This window comes from Meleagris gallopavo, chromosome 1 (assembly GCF_905368555.1).
Source record: "Meleagris gallopavo chromosome 1, MGAL_WU_HG_1.1, whole genome shotgun sequence".
In the NCBI taxonomy this organism is placed as follows: domain Eukaryota; kingdom Metazoa; phylum Chordata; class Aves; order Galliformes; family Phasianidae; genus Meleagris; species Meleagris gallopavo.
Genome location: NC_139404.1, coordinates 176856220 through 176873928, shown reverse-complemented (window position 1 = coordinate 176873928; position 17709 = coordinate 176856220). Strand labels below are relative to the sequence as shown.

Sequence of the window (17709 nt, the reverse complement as noted above, 5' to 3'; positions counted from 1 at the left end):
GAAGTGCTCCATTATAATCAAAGAGGAATGACAAACCCTCTTCCCACAGCAACAAAAAGCCAATTTTTTCACTGGAATATTGGCACCGAAAACATTCCAGTGGCTCTTCAGCAGAAGGAATAGTCTTTTTTTTTTTTTCTGTGTAAAAGTGGATCTTAATAGATATTCCACAAAATGAGAACCTTTTCCTTCAGCATCCATAAAAGGAGCTACAGCAATTATATGGCATTTAAAATTTGTTGTTTTTCCTTATTATTTTATTATGCTCTGTATTGTAGCACAAGATCTTATATAAACACAGTTTCTCACTTAATGCAAGCATGCTCATTGAGAAACGATAGGTGAACTTCTTCCTAATGATAACTTTCAGTTGCAGCAAAACTAGTAAGTTTAAAAACTGAAATCAAATGGTGTTCTGTAGTTCTCAGCTGGAAAGCAATGCAAACAGCAGTAATTATGGGCCATCAGCTTTTTGGGACAAAGACTAACAAGCAGAAAATATCAGCTACTTGCCCTGTTTCTGCTTTCTCTGCCATGGAAATACAAGCTCAACTCAGCTCCATTCGCAAGGGTAGGGCTTGAAAACAGTTTCTAAAGGACTTTCCCCCAAAACTACAGAAAGGGAACATCTTCACAAAGTTAAACAAGAGTGATGCACCATTTTATACTTTCAAGAATAACGTAGGTTAATGGCAACTGTCACTTATTTTGAGTTGCCTACAATAATCGTGCACACAGATTTCTCGGTTGGGTTTCAAATGTTAAAAAAAAGAGTAAAATTATTTTGGATTGTATTGGAGAGGCACAATCAGTTATAACTATGAGCTATCATTTTACATTTTTTTTTCCTGCCCAGGACACACAAACAGTGCTTTGTCCTATCTAGTACCATAAGCAACACCAACAAAAAATTTTACAGATGAATTTGAGGCTACCATTCATTCTTGTTATATAAACTATTTACAGTACAAAAACTTAAGTGAAAAAATACACCTAGGCAACCTCCCTTTTCTCAACTTCTTAATCCATTACTGCAAACCCTCAAAGACTACGCAAACAGAAAAATACTACTTCTTTTGCCTCGGTTCAGCACATTTAATTAAATAGCATCTATCAGAAATCTCTGCATTTAACATACAGCTCAATATGCTACAGACAGAAAATTTGTGAAAAGAAAAGAATTAACGCTAATACATTATCTGATTTTTTACCTTGCCTCATCAACATTAGCTGATGCTCATGTCTAGCTGCTTCCATTTCTGCCTCTAGTTTTTCTTTGGCTTCTCTAATGTTCCTGTCAACCTGTTCACGCTGTTGCTTTTCCATCTCATCAAGAGCCTTCCAACGTGAAGCATACTCAAACTCAAATGTTCCAGGTTGAGCAAAACGTGGAGGCTGTTCTCTTTCCCTAATAAAAATTTTGCAGTTAAAACGTACAGAAGGACACGTTAAGATCAACAGCTGTAACAGCCAAAGAATTTACAAACAATCACTTCAAATGTAGTAATCTGATGCAAAGTCAGATCTGCGTTGCAAGCCAGTTGGTCAGTTTAATTCAGCTGTTAATGTATAAGTAATCTGATCAGAGAAATCTTGCAAATAAATATCTACTTGATTTATATAATCAACATAAAAACATTTAATTACCATGGTATGAAACATTTAGCTGTGACATTAGAAGGGTGAACCCAGTTAATCTAAAGTGGCCACATCATATAAGAAATTAAATGCATATTAAAGCTTACTAAACAGTTCAGACTGTTAGTAAGAATATTTAAATATTTAAAGGAGCCAACATTTTATTCACATTCTAACACTGATGTTGTAAAGAACAATGATTTTTTTTTCAAGTATTACTCTACAGGTTTACCTGCTTACCAGAGTAAGTATTTTAGTTTCAAGCAGCAAGATTTCTAAATAGCAATCAGATCTGAATGTTAGAAGTAATATTCTCTAATGAAGTAAGGAAAACCCTCTTTCACCTCATGCTAAAGACTCTTTTTTATTCAAAATTACATCCAAATCACAGAAGCTGCCAAGATTTACACCCCATTGACTCTACAAAGAAGGTAGTGCTAGTCAGAGGACAAAATTCTGTGGGTGTACACACCTCTGCAGGATCAGACCACACCCAAAGCTCACAAAAGACTATCAGTGACTGGGAGTAAGCTCCAGCTGATTTCAGCTGAGACCAGGAATCTCTACTTCAGTAAAATCACAGAATGCTAAACCAACAAGACTCCATTTTACAATGATTAGGAAAACTAAAAAAGTTGCTTGTTAATCTTTAAACAAAAACCAACGTAACATTACAATAGTTAAGTTGGAAGGAGCCTAAAAGATCCTAAGGTTCAACATCAGGGACCTGTGGGTGCTGTTGACCACAGCTCAGCACCAGCCAGCAGTGTGCCCTGGCAGCCAAGGGACAAACCACCTTTGGGGGAGCATTAAACACAACATGGCCAGCCAGTTCCATGAGGTGATTCTCCCACTGTATTTAGCACTGGTGCAGCCCAGCCTTAAATACTGCGTGTAGCTCTTGGCTCCAAAGTATAAAAAGAACGTAAAGGTATCAAAAAAAAAAAAAAAAAAAGCATTCAGAGGCAGGCAATAAAGCTGGCAGGACTGCAGGGTACATCCTATGGGTTACAGAACACATGGTTTCTCTAGTTTAGAGAAAAGGAAGGGAAGTGCAGACACAGGTACCAGGCTCTTCTCTCCAGTAACCAATGACCAATGGGATACAAGGAAAAAAATTCCTTACCATGAGGGTGGTTCACACCTTGTGCTTGTTGGTGGTCAAGAGGCAGTTGGATAATGCTGTAACTTTTGGTCAGCCTCAAGTGCTCAGGCAGTGGACTCAATGATCTTTGAAGGCCACTTCCAACCGAACTATTCTAATGCCAATTCTGAATACAGAAATGACAGACTGTTTTTCTGTGGGAAAAAGTTAACTGACCCAACATCTGGCTTCCCCATGGCTGTACAAAATAAACATACACCATCCTGAAATAAAAATGTTACCTTACTAAATACTTACTTAGTAACTTGATTTTATAAAGTTAAAAGTCAATCCGAACTTACTTGTGGTACTGTTGTGTTTTTTGCATTAGCTTCTCTGGGAGCCCATCCTCATCATCAAATTGCTCCATTGGCTCCACAACAACAGGTCGAGGTGTTCTGGAAGAGAATTTCAATTGAATAACTGAATAATGAAAGAAACAGTAAAATAAGCTGCTTTGGTAGTTTGAAGCAGCACTCTTGGAAACTAACATATATATTATCTCACAGTCCTGTTTCGCAAATTCTTCTGAAATAACAAAATTCCAATTAATCCTAATTTAAAAAATCATCTTTGAAAGTGACAATTGGTTCTACACCCAAAACCAGCTGTGCTATTCTGTATAAAAAATACAACCTCACATAGTTTTGACTGCTGTGAAGTATAGAAATATTTGAAGCTGAAAAAAATCTCAAAAATGTTACAAATTATTTAGACAGTGTGGGAACCATCATTGTAACAGTACAGCACCAAACAAAGCCAAAAGGTAGCAATATTCACTCTGCTCATATTTCCACAGAATATGAGCAGATTCTAATTATAGTTACTCTACAATTAAAGACAGCTTGATATTTTTGCAATGATTTTTCAAGGATAGTTCTAGAATAACTTCTACATAATGTAGAGTGCATTCTTGGAGTTTGCAGTATTTGAAGAAATCGGAGTCAAGTATTAGCTAACGATGGATAACAATAAAATCTTTAATTGTATATAAGAACTGTACCAGTTTTGGGAGCATCTAAACAATACCTTAACATTTTAAGAGCTACAAAGCTCCTACTGTCAAAACACCAGCACTTTGGATTTTGTTCCACTTTTTTTTTTTTTTTTAAACTTTGCAGATCATAGAAAACAAAACGTTTATATATTTTAAGAACATGGACAGCTAGAAAAAATCTTTAGGCATCAAGGCAGAGTGGGAAGGGGGGGGAAAAACCAGCCTGGAATCATAGTGCACAACACTGCAAGTATTTCTCCTAGAATTTTTCCTTTCTATTCAGAGAGATCTCCCCTAAAATATCAAGTTTCTAATTTTGAAGCAAAACAAAAACCATCACAACACAAAAACTATCATAGCAGGAGATTCATATTAATTATGTTAGCTTAGGTGTCTGATGTTTCCTAGTGGGCAGCTGAAAGACAAAGATCAGGTGCTTTTTATTCGCTAAGTCATAGTTAGAAGACCACTTCCACCAAACAAAGCTAGCCAGCAGCTACTAAAACAAGCTGGATATGAGGAAGGATATTCTTTTTTTTTTCCCCTACCACATCTCTCATGCCAAGAATAGTACTCATGTAACAATATAGCATTCACTGAACTAGACTAGTTGCCTGGTTTGGCTCACCATGCCTCCACTCAAACACTAATGCCAAGAAAATCCACAACAAGTAAGAACAAATTGCCAGTGCCTACTGATAATAGCAGAGACTTAGACTGAATTTACTACGTATCCACCAGGTCAGATAATGAGGATTCAGTCTAGTCACAAATACGATTTACGATATTATTATCAGCAAGAGGAGTTCCAAATCCTTTTTCCACCTGCCATCTCATTACAGCAACGCATTTTCCTGCCTTATGCTCAGCTGGACCTGGTGCTCTTAATACCCAGGTGAGCAAGCACCTTCACCTTCTGAAACAGCCAAAAATCAATGTAACAAAAGCAGCCACATACCTTTCCTTTGTTTCAGTAAGCACAGGTGGCTACTGGAAGTATCAAACTGTTCTCAAGGTAAAAGCAGCCTGAATCAGAACTGCAACTTCCCAACACTATGGCGGCAAGCCTTGACACTGTGAAACTGCAGCCTTATTTTCCCAAATTATAGGGGGTAAAAAAAGAGAAGAGAAGAAACAAATACAATTCCTGAACATCTACCATTTCACTCAGCCTTAACGAAAATACTGGAAGCTGTCCTTACCTACGGTACGAAAAAGCACAGCAGTTAACTCTTTTCATTGGGTACCAAAATAAGAGATGGTAGAGAGAAGTACCGTAATTCACAAGCTTGCTTGACCTTGAAATTTTTCCAGAAATTTCTGCCATCAACTTGTGCAAAACCTAAGTTCGCATTTAAAAAGAAAAATCCTACAGCTTTCAAAGCTATAAGTAAAGCTTTCTTGAAGACAATAAACCAAATAACATTTTCCTATGTTTAAAGAAATATCAGCAGTTGCGCATTCCTTTGCCAAGAACATCTTTACATGCTATCATTACTGGAATCAGGAAGAGTGCAACCAGTGAAAACAAAGCCTCATTAAAAAAAGCCCTATTAAACAGGCTGGAATCCAAAACTGAAAGACTTGTAAGCAGAAGAGTGGCTTTATTTTTTATTCTCCAGTGTGGAGAACAATGTATTTCAGGCATTCATGTAAAGCACCTTTAATTTCTGACCTCACAGCTTTCATTATTTGAAAATAAGAACTACGGAATGCCCTCGAATGCCATTTTCTTTCACATGAGAAATGCATACTCAACACAAATGCAAACAAAATCCCGTGAACTTACGTTGTTAGCAAGAATGCACCATCACTGCATCTTTCTAGAGCTTTCCGTGCCGGAGGTTTTGCCGCAAACTCTACGAAACCTTTTCCTGTAGCTCTGCCACGATCATCTACTACAACTACAGCTCTCTCCACTGGTCCAAACTGAGAGAATGCTTGTTCCAGCAGCTCATTAGAAACCACAGGTGAAAGATTCTTGACCGTTAGGGCAGCTCCGTGCGTAGCAAATCGAATTCGAAGTGGTCTGCTCTTCAAAATAGTACCATCAAGTTCTGCTTTTGCTATTTCGGCCAGTGTCCTAGATTCCTTTTTCAAGATACAAAATATTGTATATGTTTAATTTGCAAAGACAACAGACATGGCTTTTGTGCTGCTGTTCCTCCCCTCAAACCCCAGAAAAGTAGCATTTTTTCTTTCTTTAATAGGAACTCATTTTCATTAAGGTCATTTAGCACTCATTTTTGCCCTCCAAAAGTTCCTATCCACTGACTGCCAAATACGTGCTTTTCATCTCCTACGATTTAGTCTAAAAAAAGTTACTTAGATGCACATTTTTCTTACACACTAGAGGACATAACATTCTCATCATCATAGATATGTCTGTACTGTGCTGTAAAGGCTTTAAGCAGAGTTGAGAATTTGACACCTTTTTATATTTACCTACTGAAATGCTTAGATTCACACTGTAAGGAACAGTATCTTCAGAAATCGCACTACAAGATCTAAGGTGCCGGTGCTTCTGATTGCTTTCTGGGATTTTTTTTTTTAAATCGATGAAAACATCCTTTGAAAATAACTTGCTTGTTGCTACCATTGGATGAACTCTCCACATGTCTAATTCTCATTTCTTGATGTAATTACATTGCTACTGCTGTATCAATTCCTCTCACACTTACGGGTTTTCTGCACCCACATCCACGAGACAAGTCCATCTCAACAACTGTCTTTTTCTCATTTCAGAAATCCTCAACTAATTTTATAGCTGCAAGCCCAAATATTTAAGCAAATAATTCACAAGGTGGCAGACATTTTCTCCACACCTCGACCAACCACATAAATGGTTTAAAAATATTACTCACTTAATACAGTGCAAAAGTAGATACTAATCTCTACTACATGCAGAACTGAATAGTGTATGCAAATATATTGCACTCTCTACAGGAAATTGTTAATTCAGGTTGGGAGTATTCTGTGACAGTAAAAAACAGATAGCAGAATGCCACACTTATCTGTGACAAGCAAAAGATTTAAAAAAAAAAAAAAGCCTAACCAGCAAAATACGCAGAAAAATCCTAAGTAGGGGTGGCACACAAAGCACTTTAAAGCTTTTCTCTGAACTCAGTAAATCAGACCATCCTAGACATGGCAGTCGGGAAAACTAATCCTGCACATGGAACTGAAAAATGTAAATGCAGTACCACACGCTTTGAGTATGATATCTTTTTTGAACGCTTGATTTGAATAATACTGGTCAAACTGTATGAGCCTGAGAAATGCAATCTCATTAAATTCAGACAATTTAATATTCCAATTCGGTATAAGTGTGAATTACGTGTTCTGAGTTTTCAATACGTGTGAGCAACAGTATTTCAAAACAGATCCGTGCAATTTTTAAAATTAACTGCATAAGGAAATACTCATAAAGAATCGCACGGACCGAAATTTGCTTCGGCACCGAGACTCCTAAAGCACAATAAAACGCTCCCAGTTAACGAAAGAAAAATCTTTGTACGGGCATTTAACGAACGGTGCAGATCGCATGAAACCTCCCGCTGCCCGAGCAGCGGGAACAAGGCGAGCAGCACGTCAACGGGCCCAGGGGAGGGACCCGAAACCCGCACAGCCCCGAGGGGGCAACGCCAGGGGCTCACAGCGCGGCTCCGGCTGGGGAGTGCGGGGCGAGGGGGCGGAGAACAGCGCGAGCAGCGAAGGACAAAAAGGGAACAGGGGCAGCGGCTGCGCTTCACGGCCGCCCAGCGGGGAGAGCGGGGCGGGGCGGGGCCGCGCAGGGCGGGCCACAGAGCCCCGCGCGAAGCTCACCAGGCGGATGAAGCCGAAGCCGCGGTCCCGGTTGATGAAGACTTCGCTGGGCTCCCCGTAGCGCTCGAAGAGGCGCTTGAAATCTTCCTCGGTGATGTCGGTGGGCAGGTTGCCCACGAACAGGCGGCAGCGCTGCGTGTAGCTCTTCTCACCGGGTTTGAGAAAGCTTTTGATGTCGATGGTGAATCCGCCCTCCTGCTCCTCATCCCCGCCCTCTTTGCCAGGCACCAGCGCCATGGCCGCCGCCTCGTTCTCCGTCTCCAGGCCCCGCAGCCCCTTCAGGCCGCCGCCGCCGCCCCCCACCATCCCCAGCGGCGCCGCCGGGGAGCTGTTCTCGATCCGCACTTGTTTCAAGTTCCGATTCGCCGCCATACTCGGCCCTCGCTCCCTTCTCCCCGCTTTTCTCGGAGAACGCGGAGCCGCGCTCAGCAGCCACCGCCTCCAACCCGCAGCCGATTCAAAATGGCGCCGCGGCCGCCCCCGACGAGTTGTAACGTCCCCGCGGCCGGCCCCGCCCACCGGCGGCCGCTCTCCCTCGCCGGCCACCGCGCCTGCGCGCCGCTCCGCGCGCCGCTCCGCGCAGGGAGGGGGGGGCGGGCTGCGCACGCGCCTTGCCGCGCGGCACGGCGGCGCTGTGGAGGTGCCGCGGCTATCGGCGGCGGGCCGATCTCCTTCGGGCGCCGTCGTCGCCGTTCGGCTCTGGGAGCCCGGCGAGCCCGCGTCGGACCGCGGGAGAACGGCCTTCGCATCTTCGAGGCCCTGGGGCTCGGCCCAGCCGGGAGCTTCCCCGCCGCTTTCGGCCAGCGCGGCTCCCTCGGGCCTACCCACCCGCCGCGAATCCGGCCGTGCTCGGCGGAGCGGTGCTCTGAGGCGCGTCCCGATCGCGCGCGCTCCGCTGCGGTCCGTACCGAGGCGGGGGAACGCCCTGCGGGGCTCTGCGCCGAATGGAAGGCGGCGGCCCGGCGGGACCCGCGCTCGACGCCGAGAAGACTGCGGGGAACGGCGCAGGGAGACGAAGAGCCGAGTGCTGTGGAGGCAGAGGGAGGGCCCCGGGCTGCGGGAACGCGCCCACTGTTGGGTGCGGGCGGCACGGCTGCGGGGGCAGGCCTTGCTGCGCGGGATGCCGGCACAGCGCTGTCCTGCGCTCCTGCTGCCGCCCTGTGAGGGGGCGGCTTTCGTTCAGACAAAGCGCTGTGCTCTGCCTGCGGCCTTGGAGGGATCTGATAAAAGTAGTTGGTCTTGCTTCCGATTCCCATTGTAGCCTGAGCAAGACCTCGGGGGAAAATAACTTTTTTTATTTATACAGCTATAACAATTAAAAAAAAAAAAAACCACCTCTAGAGAACCTTCTGTGGTTATATTTATTTAGCTAATCCATGACATGGGCTGTTCTTCTTCAAAGCAGCAATGAATGTGATACTGAGGAAGTTAGCTTCACAGCAGGTGTGAGTGCTTTGCTGAGCAATTTCACAAAATCGGAATATTCTGTGTTGGAAGGGAGCTGTAAAGATCATCGAGTCCAACTCCTAGCTCCACGCAGCACCAGCCAAGAATCAGACTGTATGTCTGAGAGCATTATCCAGAGGGAGCTGGGGTTGTTCAGTCTGGAGAAGAGGAGGCTCAGGGGGCACCTCATCACTGTCTGTAACTACTGGAAGGGAGGTTGTAGTGAGCTGGGGCCAGCCTCTTATCTTGTGTGATTGGACTAGAGGGAGTGGCCTCAAAGTGCACCAGGGGAGATTCAGGCTGGATGTTAGGAAATGCTACCTCTCTGAAAGAGTGGTCAGGTACTAGAATGGGCTGCCCAGGGAGGTGGTGTTCGAGGAATATTTGGACATTGTGTTGAGGGAAATGGTTTAGTGAGAATTATTGGTGATGGGTGGATGGTTGGGCAATGGTTGGATGATCTTGTAGGTGTTTTCCAACCTTGGTGATTCTATGATTCTTTCCAAAAGTCTGACAGCCTGTATCTGGATGGCATAGATGCTGGCATTAAGGGGCTGCATGGCCCTGAGCAGCTAGGAGCTAGTCTGAGCCTTGCTGCACTGGGCACAAGCAGTCACGCAAACAGGTGTGCACATGTGCATGCATGCAGGCGCACACGCACACACGACTGCCCCGTGACAGAAGACATAGAGAAGGCGGTGTTACTGAATGCCTTCTCTGTCTCTGCCTGTGCTGTTGGTGGCTGTCCTGAGGAGTCCTGTACCCCCTGAGACCCCAGAGAAAGTCAGGATCAAGGAGGAGTTTGCCTCAATTGATGTGGACTGGGTTAAGGAGCAATTAAACAATCTGGACCTCCATAAATCCATGGGTCCTGATGGGATGCACCATGGGTGCTGAGGGAGCTGGTGGAAGTCATTGCTGGGCCACTCTCTATTATCTTTGGTAAGGTGTGGGGAACGAGAGAGGTGCCTGAAGACTGGAGGAAAACAAATGTGACTCCAGTCTTCAAAAAGGGCAAGAAGGAGGACCTGGGTAATTATAGACTGATCAGCATCACCTCCATCCCTGTAAAGGTGATAGAAAAACTTATCCTTGGCGCTGCCTCTAGGCATTTCAAGGATAAGAGGGTCAATAGGAAGCAGACAACATGGCTTCACCAAGAGGAAGTCATGCTTGACCAACCTGATAGCCTTTTATGAAGACATAACCAGGTGGATAGATGATGGTAAAGCAGTGGATTTGGCCTGTCTTGATTTTAGTAGAGCATTTGACACTTCTCCCACAGCACCCTCCCAGCTAAACTGAGGAAACGTGATCTGGACAACTGATTGAGTAGTGAGGTGGACTGGCTGAAGGAAAGAAGCCAGAGGGTTGTGGTCATTGGGACAGGGTGAGTTTAGTTGAAGGCCTGTATCTAGCGGAGTCCCTCAAGGGTCAGTACTGGGACCAGTGCTATTCAATATATTCATCAATGACTTGGATGAGGGAGTAGAGCGCACTGCTGGCAAGCTTGCTGATGATACAAAACTGGGGAGGAGTGGCTGACACGCCTGAAGGCTGTGCTGCCACCCAGCGAGACCTAGAAAGGCTGGAGAGTTGGGTGGGGAGAAATTGAATGAAATATAACAAGGGCAAGCATAGAGACTTGTATCTGGGCAAGAACAACCCCAGGTACCAGTATAGGTTGGAGACTGGCCTGTTGGAGAGCAGTACAGGGGAAAGGGACCTGGCGGTCCTGGTGAACAGCAGGGTGACCATGAGCCAGCACTGTGCCCTTGTGGCCAAGAGGGCCAATGGCATCCTGGGGCATACTAGAAGGGGCGTGGTTAGTAGATCGAAAGAGGTTCTCCTCCTCTTCTACTCTGCCCTGGTGAGACCGCATCTGGAGTATTGTGTCCAGTTCTGGGCCCCTCTGTTCAAGAAGGACAGGGAACTGCTTAAGAGAGTCCAGTGGAGAGCCACAAAGATGATGAAGGGACTGGAGCATCTCCCTTATGAGGAAAGGCTGAGGGACCTGGGTCTCCTTAGCTTAGAGGAGATGAGAGGTGACCTCATTAATATTTATAAATATGTAAAGGGTGTGTGTCAGGAGGATGGAGCCAGGGTCTTCTCAGTGACATCCAGTGACAGGACAAGGGCAATGGGTACAAGCAGTAACACAGGAGGTTCCACATAAATATGAGAAAAAACTTCTTCATGGTGAGGGTAACAGAGCACTGGAGAGGGCTGCCCAGAGAGGTTGTGGGGTCTCCTTCTCTGGAGACATTCAAAATTTGCCTGGACACATTCCTTTATGACCTGATCTAGGTGTTCCTGCTAAGGCAGGGGGATTGGACTAGATGAGCTTTTGAGGTTCCTTCCAATCCCTGACATTCTGTGATTCTGTAACTGGTATGGACAAGAGACAGCAGCTATTAAAATGAAGATTTGGTACAAAAATACTCTTTTCACATCTTAGCCCAGATTCTGGCATTTATTTATTTTTTTAATAAATAATACAATTTTTTTAGCTCATTCCCTCTCCTCCCTCTCATCTCTCTCTCTCCTCTCAACTTCCCTCCTTTTAAATTTCCCTTTTCTTTACCTTTTTCCTCCCCTCCCCTCTCCTCACCTCCTCTCTTTTCCTTTCCTTTCTTATCTCCTCTCATCTCCCCTCCCCTGTTTCTTCTCCTTCTTTTCGCCGTCGTCTTTTCTTTCTCCGTCGTCTTTTCTTTCTCCATCGTCTTTCTCCATTGTCTTTTCTCCTCCTTTTTTTCCTTTCTTTTCCTTTCTTCTACCAGCTCTACCGTTGAAGAGAAAACTCTCTTATTCTCCTCCATGTCTCACTAGAAAAAGGAGAGTCACAACTTGAGTAATTTTCGCCTCAAACAGACTTTGAGAGGAAAAAAGTAAAGCTGCTTTCTCCCTGGATCCCTCTGGCAGAGGCAAGCAACAACTGTGACCGCAGCTACAGCAAAAGCAGGAGTGCCAGTACCTGTCTGTGGGCCCAAGCAGCCGGGAGAAGTTGTCGATCATGACCTCTGTGTGACAGCGCGTGAGGATGTACGTGAGGATGACCACCGCCTGGCACAGGAAGGGCACGAACGTGCTCTGCTGCACAGATGATGTGCAGCTGCGCAGGATGTAGAGGATTGGAGGCACCTGAAAGAAGAAGGGGAGAAAGAATGACCTGCTGCATCCTTGAATCTGCAGGGAGTAACCATGGACATTCAGCACATGAGCAGTGCCCGTTCCCTTGATATGCTGCCAAGGCCTAAGCCTAAATTTCCTGCCAGCCACCCTGTCCATGCCCTGGCTCTGCGCTCAGGCTGTGCTTCTTTGGCACAAGAGGAAAACAGCACAAGGCATAGCGCAACAGCTAGCAAAAGTCCAAGATACGTGGAAGAAAGTCTCTTACATCCCGACAGATATCCTTTCCATACATCTGCAGAAAGGTGGTCATCCACTTCCCAGCAGCACGCACACGCACTCCTTTGGCTCTCCGGAAGGTCTCCTTGATGGCTATCATGAAGTCGACGGTGCGTTCTAGAGGGAAGTTTCTGCACACAATTTGCAGAGAAATGAGAAGCAAGAGAGATCCCATCACTGCTCTGCGGCAGCTCTTCAAAACATAAAGCAGTCTTGAGGGCATTCTTAGTTCAGCAGCTTGCCATCATTCAGGCAGCAATCACAACGTTCCTGCTGTCTGTATCCTGCTATTTATACAGAAGGTGGTTGAGCCTTCTCTCAGTTTCTCCACCCATAGTGTTTGCTTACATGCAAAGCCTACCTCCCAGCAGCCACAGTCACACATGCACACAAAGACACACAGTCACACACAAACACAGATCATGGAGTCAGCTCCTTCACTGGGCGCCTGAAGGCAGACATGGCTCAGAGCCTCTTGCTACTTGCTGATAAAAGCAGTCTCAGGGTGACAGCTCACTCTGGAAATGGTGTGAGAGGCTGGGAGCAGCACAGGGTCGTGCAGAAGCCCATGCACTGAGATCCCACCACCGCTTTTTGGGTCCACTTACCCTTCCCAAGTCTGGAGATGACAGATGGTGCTGTAGGCATGCAGCCCCTCACATAGGCTCCCGATGTCTCCTGTCTCGATGCCTCTGTTGGCTGCTTTGGCTGGAAAGAGCACAGGGAGAAAAGGAAAGTCATGCTTCTGGAAATTGAACTGCTTTCCAAGGGAAGAGAGACAGAGGACAGGGTGGGAACAAGAAGAGAGCTGTGCATGGTGCCTCTCCCTCCTGTAAACAGGGCCCAGCCCGTGGGACTCTGGTAGTGCTGCAGAGGAAGGCAGAAGGCAGGCGCACACCTGCTCTACTCACCTTGGATTTGGAGAAGGGAGCTCAGACAGGTGACGGCCAACTGGCGGGATGTGGGCTTGGGGTCACACGTCAGAGGTGCCAGCAATCCCACCAAGGAGCCAAACTGCTCGCAGGCATCTCCTCTCTGCAGGGGTGAGAGGCAGGAACAAAGCTGTAGGCGGCCCCAGCTTCTCCCACCTGTGCTTTCCCCATGCCATGATACAACATGCACAGCTGAGTGGAGCTCGCCTTCCAGCTCAGGGGCACTGGGGAGGTAGCAGGGGGCATGTGGCGGGGCTTTTTACTCACTTGAAGCTCTTCACAAACAGCCAGCAGCTGGGAGCAGGTCTGCAGGGCCCTCTTGTGCTCCCACACGTTGTCTGATGTCATAGATCTCTGCAGGACCTGTGGCAGAGCATCTGACTCACTGAGGACGTCTTTTCTTTCCCTTCCTGCCACTCCTCTCCCTGTCCCTCCTTTCCTGACACTTTTCCTCAGGGCCTGCCCTGGTTCTACATGGCCCCCCACCTCACTGAGCACCAGCACTGCTACCCCGGCTCTCTGCAGACACTCCTGCCTCCTAACCCAGGAGCTTTTCCTCGGCTGTGGCTTGCCAGGGCTGGCTCCTGCCTTTCCCCCTGCAGGGTCCATTTCTCTGCCCATTTTTGAGCTCGCAGTGAGCTGGCATGTCAGCAGGAGATTTCTCCCCCTCTGACTCTCCTCTCAGTCCCCAGATCTCTGTCCCCGCTATTGACACTTACCATGCTTTCTCCCTTGCCCCGCACATACTCACATGGACTATGTTCTGAAAAAAGCCACGGGTGGGTTCTGTCTTGAGCAGGACCTCCATGAGCCAGCCCAAAGATTTCAATGATGTTTGCTGAAGCTGAAAGCAGAAGAGGGGATTGAGGTGTGGCATCATGGCTGCTGCCAGATCATAGGTCGTGTGTGCTGAGGTAGGGTTCTGACCAACAGGTGGCCAGGAAAGTTATGGCAGGTTACCTGCAGGTACTGAGCTGCTTGCTGTGACTTTCTGATCTTCAGCATCATCTCCGCTGAAGGGTGCGTCACAATGTTCTTGCAGCACAGAACCAATATTTCACGCATATCCTTGCTTTCTAAAGAGGGCTTCAGCTTGCTCACAGGAGGAAAAAAGGAGAAAGCAGAAAGAGCCTTTACCAATGCTCTCCAGACTGGTTCAGACAACATCTGATTTTCTCCTAATCAACAGCTACGAAGCCAACACTCCCAGCTCATGCTGCTGAGCACTATCTTCAGTTCCAGCAGCACCCACCTCCTCCCCGGCAGCAGTGAATGAACCACTTCCCGCTCTGAAGGGAAGGAGACCCCAGGTCTCCCTTCTCTTCCCTGCCAGGGGGCAGAAGCACCAGGGCCTTTCTCCCTGCCCAGAATCTCAGCTTCTCTGGGCACAACAGCCCAGCCATTTCTCCTGTAGATGCGGCTCCTCACCCCCAACCCCCTCCAGGCCTTTGGCAGCTACCCAAAACGGGGACCATCATCCTGCCTTGCAACCCTAGACCTTACCTCAACTGCTCCAGGGCCAGAACCACCTTGAGGGGAACTGGGGAGACAGGGATGCCTAAGTAGTACTTCTTCAGCAACTCCTGCAAGTCCCAGAGAGACAGTGTCAAAGTGGGCAAGGGGCACACGACAGCTGTTCTGTCTGGCCCAGAGACAGACACAACTGCCACACACCAGCCCCATCACTCCCACTTTTCCCATAGTGGCACTGCAGGATGCAGCATCTCTATGGCTTGTGGACCTAGCCCACTGCCCAGCTGCTGCCTGCCAGCACGCAAGGTCCCCACCAGCTGGAGACGTGTGGCTGAGGGAGACCTGTATGCCTCCAGGGAAGCGAGCCCTGTGGCACAGCCCGGAACTCTGCTGCAGATAGCCCTGTCTCTAGGCACTCACCATCAGGATCTCCAGAAGCTTGCTCTTCAAGGAGGAGTTAAAGCAGGCAGAGTCATCCACAGCTTGCAAGGCTGAGCTGAAGTCAGTGATGCTCTGCACCAGCGCAAGGTTGTTCTGCAAGTCCTGAGGCCCAAGAGAGAAGAACATTCTTTGAATTGTGGGAAGGGCTGAAGGCTGCAAGGGGGACACATGTGGGCAATGCTAAGGGAAGGCTTGGATCTTCATCTGGGCACAGACGGTCCCCCAAGGGAGCTTTGAAAAGAAAAGGCCCATCTCAGCATCCCCCCATGTGGAGAAGCTGCACCGGGTGTTCAGACACTCTGGCACGCTTCAAGTTCTCACCCGGCAGCTGCAGCTGTAGAGCATCAGGATGTTGCCCTCGATGTCTCCCTCCAGGTGGACAAGCAGCTGTTCCTTGGAGGCATGCAGTGCCAAGCTGCCATGAGCAAGCATGAGAGCGCTACGTGTGGCATGAGCTCTCGTGCTGTCCAGCTCCATCTGTGTGGGGAGAAATGCCTTGAGACACTCACTCAACAGCCCCCAGTGCCCCGCGATGCACCTGAGCTCCCAAGGCAGGAGCTGCTGTGAAAATAAGGCAGAAGAATGCCAAGATAGAAACCCGTAGCACTTTACCTTCTTGCGTCTGGAAATCCTCGCATTCCGGCCTTTGCACAGCCTGGACGCAAACATGGTGAGTGTGTCCAGGACTGGGTGGAAGTTGCCCTCAGCAGCATGGCTGAGAAGAGAGATTATTTCCTGCACAAAAGAACAAAGAACAGTTGGCGCAGGCCTGAACCTACTGGTGCTGCCACCACAGTGACCGGGCCGGTCCTTGCCTGAAGGAAATGGCAGCAGTGAGGAGATCAAAAGGCCCGGAGCAGGGCCAGGAGAAGCCCTCTGCCCCAGGGACAGAGCAGGGATGCTCACAGAAGCCGGAGGAGAGGAGAGCTCACCTGGGCCTCAGATGGCTCCTCCGCATTTGCTTCCTCCAAGTGCTGCAGCAGCTTCCCTTGGATGTGGAGGACTCCCTTACAAGCTCCCAGTGCTGTCCCCAGAGCCTTGTACAGGAAAGCCTGCATGGGAAGGGAAGGAAGAAGCTGAGATGTGGCAGCAGCCTGACCTGCAGGGAGAGGGCCAGGTGGGAAGGACTCACTTCCTGGGAGTCACTGAGAGCAGCTGCAGGGCCGAGCTTTAGCCAGCCTCCAGCCAGACTGCAGGGAAAGGCTCTCTGGGGGGCACGGACCAGGCAAGCAACATGAGCAGCCCAGGGGGGCAGAGCACCAGCCACAGCTCCAGCCCCAGTTGGGCACCTGCAGCTGAACCTCTGGCTAGAGCCAGGGGGAGCCCACCTTTTCTCCAGAGCTGCCACCGGCTCAGGTCGCAGCTCAGGGCCTCGATCCAGGTCTCATCCTTGATAGTGTCCAGTGACGCCCTCAGGAACTGTTGGAGAACAGGAGAAGCCAATGTTCCCTTGCCCTTTGCCTCTTGCCTCACTCCCAAGTTGCTGCAGACTTCTGGGGAGAGTGCCTGGAAGAACAGTCTCTCTCCCAGCTGCCCCAGCATTCCCTCCATTAAAGCCACCTGCTTCTCTTCTCCTAAGTCCCCCCTGGGCTTGGGACAGAGAGGAGCAGGCAGTGCCACAAAGGCATGCAGCTGCTCTGCTGCAGCATTTGAGAGGCTGTTCCCTCCCCGCAGCAACTCATATGGGAGCAGGGCTCCTTGAGGCAGACAAGCATTTCTCTGCACCGCGCCTCCCAGCAGTGCTGTACCTTTAGCAGACGGCACTCCCACTCTGCAAGGTCCAGGAAGCTCTCATCTTTCCCTGCACAGCAATAGGAAGCAAAAGACCTTTACTTGGGATCAGGCCACAAAAGAAGAGCTGCTGCAAACCTGGCTTGGCCTGGGCACTCGACACTGCCAAGCTGGGACCCGCACCCCTTCCACAGTGTCCCTGCCCTCAAACAGTGTCCCCGCAGGAACACCAAACTAACTGCTCCACGACTGCTGTCTGAGGGGACATGAAGGGCCCATCCGTGTTCTGGAATGGGCAGATCCCCGGGGAGAAAGGTCCCTGGGCCTCAGCGCTGTCTCCCTGGAATGGAAACAGCAGCAGAGCAAGCACCAGAGTGCAGGAAACGCTTCCCCTCTGCCATGCTATAGAGCTGCATTTTCACTCCCCTCTCCTTCCCTGCCTCGGCCTCTCCCTCCCCACCAGCGCTTTACCTTGGAGACACTGCAGCAGCAGGGGGATCTCAGCAGCCCACATGGCCCCCACAGCTCTGTGGAACCTCCTGTGGAGGTTTTGCATCAGCAGTAAGGCAGCAAGTTGGAGTTTGCTGCCTGCAACAGGGCTCCCTGCCACCATCTGAGCGAGAGCAAGGAGAAGCAGGGTCACTTCTGCAGCAAGAGCAGAGGGAAGCAGCTTG

The 17709-nt window shown here is 48.3% G+C and overlaps 2 protein-coding genes across 3 annotated transcripts in view; both read right to left on the bottom strand.

The window, feature by feature from the left end:
• The window catches only part of PSPC1 (paraspeckle component 1), a 65326-nt gene extending 57350 nt beyond the window's left edge, over positions 1 to 7976 (bottom strand). For both annotated transcript variants that reach the window (XR_014881101.1, XM_085216228.1), the window contains exons 1-4: positions 7605 to 7976; positions 5569 to 5870; positions 3085 to 3180; positions 1212 to 1408 (exon numbers count right to left, since the gene is read on the bottom strand). Coding sequence is in view for 1 of the 2 variants with exons in the window: in XM_085216228.1 (XP_085072354.1) it covers positions 1212 to 1408; positions 3085 to 3180; positions 5569 to 5870; positions 7605 to 7976 (967 nt within the window). In the remaining variant the exon portion in view is untranslated. The remainder of the gene's footprint in view (positions 1 to 1211; positions 1409 to 3084; positions 3181 to 5568; positions 5871 to 7604) is intronic.
• Positions 7977 to 11505: 3529 nt separating this feature from the next.
• Positions 11506 to 16656, bottom strand: LOC116216262 (maestro heat-like repeat-containing protein family member 2B). Its single transcript, XM_085216229.1, has 14 exons — positions 16633 to 16656; positions 16237 to 16356; positions 15917 to 16039; positions 15626 to 15781; positions 15284 to 15406; positions 14894 to 14973; positions 14351 to 14486; positions 14142 to 14234; positions 13658 to 13753; positions 13370 to 13493; positions 13067 to 13166; positions 12448 to 12589; positions 12025 to 12191; positions 11506 to 11875 (listed from the first exon to the last, which is right to left on the bottom strand). The coding sequence occupies exons 3-14, from the start codon at positions 15971 to 15973 to the stop codon at positions 11833 to 11835; spliced, it is 1317 nt and encodes a 438-aa protein (XP_085072355.1). The 5' UTR covers positions 15974 to 16039; positions 16237 to 16356; positions 16633 to 16656; the 3' UTR covers positions 11506 to 11832.
• Positions 16657 to 17709: the final 1053 nt, after the last annotated feature.

Bases quoted from the DNA above. Each gene is read 5' to 3' on its own strand.
- LOC116216262 (XM_085216229.1), bottom strand. From the start codon at position 15,973: ATGTTTGCGTCCAGGCTGTGCAAAGGCCGGAATGCGAGGATTTCCAGA. The intron at 15,782-15,916 runs GTAAAGTGCTAC...CTCCCCACACAG, and splicing joins GGATTTCCAGACGCAAGAAG to ATGGAGCTGGACAGCACGAG. The intron at 13,494-13,657 runs GTGAGTAAAAAG...TCACCCCTGCAG, and splicing joins CTGTTTGTGAAGAGCTTCAA to AGAGGAGATGCCTGCGAGCA.